Source organism: Toxorhynchites rutilus, chromosome 2 (genome assembly GCF_029784135.1).
Source record: "Toxorhynchites rutilus septentrionalis strain SRP chromosome 2, ASM2978413v1, whole genome shotgun sequence".
Taxonomy (NCBI): domain Eukaryota; kingdom Metazoa; phylum Arthropoda; class Insecta; order Diptera; family Culicidae; genus Toxorhynchites; species Toxorhynchites rutilus.
The window spans coordinates 198,028,921-198,038,465 of record NC_073745.1 but is presented as its reverse complement, the minus strand read 5'-3'; the positions used below and the strand labels follow the sequence as shown (position 1 = coordinate 198,038,465).

The 9,545-nt window shown below is 38.6% G+C and overlaps 1 protein-coding gene across 5 annotated transcripts in view; it reads right to left on the bottom strand.

Annotated features, from left to right (window-relative positions):
• Positions 1 to 1,762: 1,762 nt before the first annotated feature.
• Positions 1,763 to 9,545, bottom strand: part of LOC129771087 (GATOR complex protein Iml1) — a 58,537-nt gene continuing 50,754 nt past the window's right edge. For 2 of the 5 annotated variants that reach the window (XM_055774404.1, XM_055774402.1), the window contains exons 11-12: positions 3,846 to 4,217; positions 1,764 to 3,784 (exon numbers count right to left, since the gene is read on the bottom strand). In XM_055774404.1, coding sequence (XP_055630379.1) covers positions 2,626 to 3,784; positions 3,846 to 4,217 — 1,531 coding nt within the window. In that variant the 3' untranslated portion in view covers positions 1,764 to 2,625. Of the gene's footprint in view, positions 3,785 to 3,845; positions 4,218 to 4,439; positions 4,538 to 9,545 lie in introns of all 5 variants that reach the window. The other 3 variants (XM_055774403.1, XM_055774405.1, XM_055774399.1) reach the window with 3 other exon arrangements.

Genomic DNA, 9,545 nt, shown 5'->3' with positions numbered 1-9,545 from the left:
GAGGTCACCCTTTGGGCATTGTAATTTTCATAAAAATAATCTCGTGTTTTGCATGTTTCAAAATAAGTTGTATTAATGAATAAAGGTGCAAATTGTTATTTCAAAATTCAATATCAATATTTTCTTTCATTGTTAGATGTTGGTAGCACTCCATTGTTTATGATATATTGATTTAAATTTAATATCAATATGAAATGTATTCAATGAAAATGGCTTCGAAAGTTCGAAAAGACTTTTCTGGGGAAATCGATCAGTTGTTCTTTGGATCGCTTTTTCAGGAATTTTGAGGATGCGGTTCAAGGAATGTTAATCAAGTCAATTATGCGGAAGTACAACATCAGATAGTGTCAGTAACATTAAACGCGCCAGGAAAGACAAGTTTTTATTCGTCAATTATTTTTCAGCAAGCCGAAAGCGCTTCAAGAAGGTCTAGCATTCAAAGGTAGACGCTGCACATCTGGTTTCCTCAAAAGCGCGAAGGTACTGCAAAGTTTCATTCTAAAATGGTTGGAGCCGTGGGTACGTTGACAAAATTTATCCATAAGTTTTACAGTTGTGGAAATGTGGAGCCTGAATTGCTAACCATGTCAAATATTCAATGCATACGCGAGCGACTTATGCTTCTAAGTCATCGACAACAAACAGTGACTTAAACTTGTAATCGTACCGCATCATGCAGATCTTTTTTCACTACGTTTGAAAGTCGAAAGCAAGCTTTCGAAACATTCTATTTAGATAATGATATATACATCATTATAAAGCTTAAACCTTCAGCTTTTGGGGAATATTTAACTAACATATTGTTATCATGGTATTGTAGATGTAGTGGACAAAGATATTGAGAAGGAATAAAAAATCGATTTCTTTCTGTTTTTACAGGAATTTCATGAATTTACAAAAAAGTAGTAATTATTATTACCAAACAGCTTTCATTTGATTCTTATAACGTTCACGTAGGACCATTCCATACAGAGATATTTTTATTTGAATGAAAAATTACCCCTTCTTATTTGATGAACAATAATTCAAAAAATAATGATCGCACTGCAAATCGAAAGGTAGTTTTGAAATTTCGTTGCTTTGACGAAAACAAATTATGATTTTTTTGCCAGACACAAGTGCCACAGATATTAATTAGAAAGTTCAACAATCATCGGATTTTTTATAATCTTAACGATCTGCCTGTTTACGACGAAGCATCGATAAATCCGTGGATGGTGCGAGGCTTGTTCAAGGGCTGGTTTCCTGATCAACTTATATCTTGGATTATGCATTTGAAGCCTAATTAAGCCATCCTTAAAGCCGTTCTTGTTCTTGCTAAATTGTCGGATCTTTACAGTGCAGAAAAACTACGAACGAGTGATGGTGCCATATTTATAAGTTTTGCCTCCCAACTCCACCAACCGATCCGTATTATTAGCGAGTCTGAAGAGCATTGCGAATGAAATTACCTAATTTGAGATTCTAAAAGACAAAGAAATCGTTAATCGTTAATCTTCGAATTTCGACATCAGTTGGTCCGGAAGATGAAAATCTCAACGAGAATGTTGTGGTTAAGGACGATGAAGAGCAAGTTGCTCTCTAAATGCGCAGTGTGCTTTGCGAAATATCAACGTAGATAACATTGCATGTAGAAAAACTCGAGAAGTAGTCTGATAACATAATCAGGGAAGGTTATGTTTCCATTTATTATTTATATGAAAACCAATCAAGCTTGAAGTCAAAAATTTTCAAAGAAAAAATGTTTTACTTTTTTTTGGATTTGATAAATTTATTTTCTAGTTAATTATCTATTTACCTTCAATCAACTGTATGATCGAAAACATTTCGATAAAAATTGGCTCCACCTACTAGTTGGATTTTATCACCATTATTTACTAGCCATACTCAAACAACAACAAAATAAAGTAAACTATGCCATATTTTTGAATTATTTTTCATGCTTCGATATAACGTACAATTCGATACAACGTACAATTTTGAAAGTGAAATGTACGTTATATCGAAGTTTCCCTGTATTTTAGATATTGAAAATTAAAGTTTTTTTTGTAAATAAAAAAAGAGAACTATTTTTTCAAAGTGTTTCACGTTTTAACATCAATACTCTATAACTCATGGTTTTCGAGATATAAATTATCAAAGATTTTTCTTACTGCAATGCGCCCTTTTCAAAAGTTACACTTGAGTCAAAAAAATCTCAGATGCTGTGGAAAACTCAGATTTTCTCCAACCCAAACGGAATACAAACTTCCATTCGAATCAAAAATACTCATGTTTTGTCATTTGTTGCAACTTATTTGTACACCCAATAGTTTACTGCAAGAATATGCCACTGTATGTTTTTCAATAAATGAGACCAACTGCATTATGCAATTCATTACAGATTCAGATCTGGACCGCCTGTAGCGATGTTTATTTGACGCTCATATACAATCCACATTCTAACAATAGTGTATACATTCAAAAAGAACGCACGCACATTAACTCTATTATTTACTAAACTATCTGGCCACTTTCACGATAACGATACAATTCGCATGAGTAAAATTCAACAAAATGAAAAAAAAAACCATTCCGTTCATTTATACAGTATATCACAAGTCCTTCAAAACTTCAAAACATATGCTACGTTCGCGCCATCGATGATTTCTCCTTCGCTTCCCAGCACTCTTCCCAGAAGTTCACCAATCGCTGGTCTTTGTTCGAACAAAAGTCCTTAAAGTCACGCAGCATCCGCAACTGGAACAGCTCTTCGGTTTGTGCAATTACCAGCGATTTCCACTTTTTGTTCGGGATCATATGATTCCAGGACCAGAGGAAGCCCGTTCTACGGATAATATCGCAATCATCTTTATTCTTCCCGGCGGTCACATGACGAGTGATGTAGGCCTCATGCGAAGCGGAAAACATATTACTCTGCATCTGGGATTCGTACGAGGCAGAATAGCGATTGATAAAGTTTGTGGGTTTCTTCATGATGTTGCCCCCAGAGGCGAGCCTCTGACGTGATTTCAATCCATGGTTCGGATTCGGAACCAAAATGAACATGTTCCCGGTGCAATGGACATATTGGTAATCTAGCGAGGCTTGATTGGAACCGGTCTTTGTTTCAACGGCACATCTCATAAACCCAAACCGAGCTACGATTGCTTCCTGGAAGAGAAGCAACCGCTTCGACCAGGTTTCTTTTTTGAATTCCTCGAAAAGGAAACTTCTATGCTGTTTCAAACATTCGATATCGAGCGGAACGAAAATGGGTCCTCGCAGAGGGTCACTTTTTTCGGTGAATGGTTCCGCTAGTGGATCTGCTGGAATGGAAACCAGTTGAAAGCCACATCCTTGAGCTCGTCGCGACCACCCATTTATCAAATCACACACAATGGGCCCCGATGCAGTTATCCACTGAACCACAATTTCGTAAGCGTGCCCTGGAATCATCTTTTGATGGTACCGGGCGTGGCCCCACTCTATTCGATCCGATTTATTGTTGATGTCAATGTCCAAATGGGTCTGCTTGTAGAGCGAACCATCGACGAATTCTTCGTTGAAATCAATAGTCTCCCGAAGGAACAAAGGAACCCCAACATCTACTGGATCAATTGGCCTCTGCAGATCGGGATGCTGCATCTCTACCTCCATCCATTCATTTTCGAACGCCTCGATATCTCCGAGTGGCGGAGTGTACTCAAGCGACTCTTTATCCTGCATCATTACATAGTATAGACAGAAACCGGGAACAACTGCCTTGGTGAATTCTCCGGAAGCATGACAAATCATACGAGCTCTAGAAGGATAAGTAGGTAAGTCATTTTTGAACACCACCAGAACTCATTTTGGTAACCTACTTCCTCATATCCTCCAAAATCTCCAACGGGTTGCACGATCCCTCGATTCTATTCTGCAACCAGTTGATGGCATCATAGGCTACAAACGTACACGACGGCAGACTCTGAGCTGGTCCGAGAAAGCCAACTCCATGGTAGGGATTCTTGAAAGCCTCGAAAATTTCCTGTAGCGTTGCCGTCTGCTTGAGTTTGCTACTTTCCGAGCAAAAATCATCGCTGTCCTCGGGCAAGCCTTGCTCGGATGCGGAGTTCAGTGTCGATAGAGGGATTCCGTCGACCGTGGTTTTTCCACCAACGGAGCTTATTTGATTCATCCCAGCTGCCTGGATGTTGGCCTTATCCAGTACCTTCGAGCTGGATCTGGTCAGCATGCTGTAAGAATGTGAAATATTAAATTTTGATCGTACCTATCGCACGGCTAAAACTACATGCCAAGCTGTTAGCCACAACAATACAACGCAAAAACAACTAATATTAAATTACGTTCCGAAATACACCGAACTTCTAAATAGTGTTTTTAGTGTGATTCAAAAGTCAAACGACAAGTCAAAATGCGTACTTGAAGGTTTTTGTTTTTGTGTACCATTAACTAACCTGTGATCAATACCGATATGATTGCGTTCGTGATACAAACTGATAGCACTATGACCATTGCCGTTACCAATATAATGCATTTTAGAGGAAATACCGAACTGGAAATAAAATAATGCAACCGTTGGAAGGAAATGTATGAAGTAAAATTAAAAAAAAAAAAAGGAATGATTATGAGTCCGAGAGTTCAAGCAGGAAAACAAAGCAGATTCCATTTCTTCACTTTGCAGCTGCTAAAATTTATGGGATGCCTGTAGAAGCGTATGGTGAATAGATACTATTGTAAGGCAATTGTGTACTTGCTCACAACTTTAGGTCTTGTGAACAATAAGCGGAATGATTATTGCTGGGATGTGTTACCTCACATTCATCCACCTGAACGATTTTCACAAGCCACCGAACCAGCGACAAGTCTATATCTTTGATCATAGCTTTCCAAACGACTTTCTCAAGACATCGAGAGACAAAGAGAGTTTAAGTTGTCCTTGAATTTGATTCAAAAGTCTTCAATTGATGTGAACGAACTTAAAATTTCAAATCCTCTATGATTCAACACATCATCATCCACCTCACCGTTTTGTCGTACACGTGCCTTCGGATTATAATATGTTTCGGTGGCATGACCGAAATGATTTGGGTGACCAACATCTTGTTAGTGTGATTGTATTTTACAGGGTGACAATGGGAGAAGTTACCAGAGGAGCACATCAGGCCAGTCTGTTCTTCGTTTGGAGCTTGTCTATGGGCTGTAATTCCCACAAAAGATGCATATATAGAAAATTCGAAATAGCGGAACCTATTCGCAGTTTTAGTTCAATTTTTGAATGTATTTTTCCTGTATTGAAGACCAATTTCGAACAATCATACATTGTATTATCATAATCTTCCGCCTTATTTCGGATAATTTTCCTTTTTCAATCCATTTAAAAACTTATTTGGTTTATCGGCGAAAAACTTTTCCAGTGATTTTCGACAGCTTTTATGTAACGCAATGTTTTTCCATCAATATAATTATGCGGAGATCCAAACAAATGCTAGCTAAACGGTTCAAGGTCCGTGTTAAAAAAAAAAATGATCTGTTCTGGTCGTTTTTTCCTAATCGCTTAATGGTATCTATCCAGTTGTAAAAAGTAGAGCTCTGAATGTATCGTTAAACTGTGCACTTCTCATAGTGGATGACCCCCTTATAATCGCACCATACACACAGGGCCCTATTCCAGGAGACGAGACGACCGGACGAGCGCTCGTCTCGTTTGTTTTCATATCCCAGAAGCCGAGCTCGACCAAAAACAGACGAGTAGCTCGTCTGACTCGATGATCGTTTGGACGCGCTCGCCAATGAATCGGTCGAATCGTTTAGTTTGCTTGATGTGTTTGTTCACCTTGTTGATTTAAAGCATCGGTATTCTTCTGTTCCGCCTTTATCATCAAAAATTGTTTCACGGCTAAACTAGTATTGCATGTATGTTTTCAACTGCAATCATCAAGTGCAGTTCAGTAATTGCAAGATTTCACAGATTTTCAAATGGGCCTTTTCCAAACAACACAACCAAATGTAAACATTGTGCTCATATCCAGGGACTGTTTTGATATACAGTGACTCAAATCCGTAATCGTACTCCACCATGCAGATCTCTTCTCCCTTCTTTTGAAAGTCGAAAACAAGCTTTCGGAACATTCTATTTAGATAAAATTATCGTGTCATATGAGAGTTAAAAGGTTTGCTATCTGTTTTCAGAATAATGGTTTTTATTTCTCTAAAAATGGCGAATGTATGTGCTAATGTATGAAAATTGACTCAAACTCATAATCGTACGCTAGTTGAAATCTCTACTCGATTTCGAAGGCGTTGGCCAATTTCCTAATTCTATCTATATAATTTCCTGATTCTATTCTATCCGGAAGGTATATTTTACAATTTTTTCATTAAGTGGTTTTTGAAATCGTTATTTTTAGAAATTAAATGGTTTCTAAATTTCCTACACAGATAACTTCCTTAATTTTTTTACTGGGATTGATGTCGGAAGATTGTGGAGGAATATCAATAACTTTAGGGTAATTGTAATGTAAAGGGTGTGTCACATCAAATTGCATCACGGAAAAAACGCTGTAGAAATTTAATTTTTAGGAATTATATCTTCAGCTTTCGCTTATAATCAGATAAGAGTGTATAGATCACGTTGGCCATGCTTCACTGTCAATTTTTCGTAAATTTGGAAAAATGTCGTCGAACGAAAAAGAGCGTCGTGAATTAATCCTGTGCACTCATTTCGAGAATCCGGAGTTGTCACATCGGGACATCGGTAAGATGCTGGGAATCGTCCAATCCACGGTCAGCAGAGTACTAAAACGATACTTCGAGAACCTAACCATCGACCGGAAGGTGAAGAACGGCAAAAATGGATGCTCCGTCAGTGAAAAATATCACAAGCGCGTAGTTAAGCAGTTTAGACATGATCCGAGAAGTTCGGTCCGGGATGTCGCCAATAAGCTGAATTTGTCAAGTTCATTCGTCCAGCGGATCAAGCAGCGCGAGGGCCTGCGTACATACAAGGTTCAGAAGGCTCCTAACCGCGACGAAAGGCAAAATATGGTGGGGAAGACGCGAGCCCGGAAGCTGTACACCGAAATGCTGACGAAGCCGCATTGCCTGGTAATGGACGACGAAACCTACGTCAAAGCGGACTTTCGTCAGCTGCCGGGCCTGTTGTTCTTCTCCGCTGAGGACAAATTCAGCGTTCCGGAGGAGATTCGCAAGCAGAAGCTATCCAAGTTTGCCAAAAAGTACATGGTGTGGCAAGCGATCTGCTCTTGCGGAAAGCGGAGCGCCCCCTTCGTGATGACCGGCACGGTAAACGGGCAGGTTTACCTTAAGGAGTGCCTACAGAAGCGCTTACTACCACTATTGAAGCAGTACGAGGGCCCGACCATCTTCTGGCCGGATCTCGCTTCGTGCCACTATTCAAAGGACGTGTTGGAGTGGTACGAAGCCAACGGGGTCACCTTCGTGCCAAAGGAAATGAACCCGCCCAACGCGCCGGAGCTTCGCCCAATAGAGAAATATTGGGCGATTATGAAGCAGGCCCTCCGGAAGAACCCAAAAGTTGTCAAATCGGAAGCGGACTTCAAGAGAAAATGGATTTCTGTTCAAAAAAAAAAACTACAACCTGACGTTGTACAGAACCTTATGAACGGGGTAAAGAGGAAGGTGCGAGCATACGGGCTTGGGCTCGAAGTATGAATAAAAGGAAAATGCCAAAAGTTGTTTAATAGTTTTTATTTTACTGTCTAAAATTTTCAAAAGGATCGGTCTACTGGGCGAATTTCTACAACGTTTTTTCCGTGATGCAATTTGATGTGACACACCCTTTAACCATTTGCGGACTTCATATGTCTTGAGCTCTGGGTCATTCAGCCCTATTCTGTATTCCGACGGATTTCCATTTCGTTCGAAACCTATATTTCGTCCGAGTTATAATTTCGCTTTTCCTATTTCGAACGTTTTGCCCATTTAATGTTCGAAGAGAAACAGATCGAATGAAATGCAACAACAACTCGAACCGAATACAGAATGGAATTTTATCAAGTCGTTCGAAATATTCCGAATCAATCGAAATACAGAATAGGGGTGATTGTCTTGGCAAAACTTGAATCCTCGATTCCATCACATTTGGTTGACACTTTGCTTTATATTTTCCTCCAGGATAATCAAGTAAACATTCTGATTCGATGCACCATCGATGGAAACCAAATTCCTCATACATGCACCCTCATATCATCCCTCCACCCACAACCACCATGTTTAAACGTTGCTTTCAGTTTTTTTTTCGTTTAATTCATCGTTGACTTCCTCCATACGATACGATAACTATCGGAGCCAAAAATATCGAATTAGAAACCATCTATGGAAATAACACCAGTAAGACATTGATGTGTTTTATGCTGTTTGGAATAATCAAATTGTAGTTACTGATTTTATTTTGCTGAGATACGGTTTGTCCCTATGTTCTCGGGCATTCAAGCTGCCCTTCCTAGGCACATTACAAACTTTTTGTTTGCTCAATTTGGTTTTTATCGACGGTGTAGTGGATCAGAATGTTTACTTGAACATCCTGAAAGAAAATATGAAGCAAAGCGTCAACAAAATGGGATGAAATCGAGGATTCAAGTTTTGCCAAGACAACGACCCAGAGCTCAAGACATATAAAGTTCGCAAATGGTTACATTACAATTACTCAAAAGTTATTGATATTCCTCCACAGTCTTCCGACATCAATCCCAGTAAAAAACTAAGGAAGGTATCTGAAACCATTAAATACCATCTTAAAAACCACCTAATGAAAAAATTGATAAATATACCTTCAGAATACACCAAAAAATCGTAGATAAGGCTAAAGACAGCTAAAGACAGTTGCAATTAACAAGGGAAACCATAATAATGATGGAATTAAGAAATTGGCCAACGCCTTTGGAATCGAGTAGAGATTTCAACTAGCGTACGATTATGAGTTTGAGTCAATTTTCATACATAAGCACATACATCCAGCATTTTAAGAGAAATAAAAACCATTATTCTAGATAGACAGATAGACTCTCATATGACACGATAATTTGATCTAAATAGAATGTTCCGAAAGCTTGTTTTCGACTTTCAAAAGAAGGGAAAAGAGATCTGCATGGTGGAGTACGATTACGGATTTGAGTCACTGTATTAACACGGTACGATTAGTGTTTTCACATCATATTGAACGAGAATGAGTAATCCAAAACAACTACTTTATTGGAAATACATGCATATAGATTTAAAACTTTCCTTGATAAATCGTTGATTAGGTGAACAAACATTGCCCCCAAGTGATGAAGCCATATGCTCGAGAAAAAAATATCAATGAAACCAATAGATATATGGAACTTATTGCTTTTTGTTATGTTTTAATATTTTGGAACTGAGAAAAGAGTATCGATTGATCAATTTTACAAATGTTTGTTGTTTTTCTCAGAATAAAAACATGTCTTCTCATCTGACATCACTGATCATACCGAGAAAAAGTGGCTGAAGTCTCTCCAGTCTAGCAAATAAAACATTTCAATGATACTCGTGTACTGGAA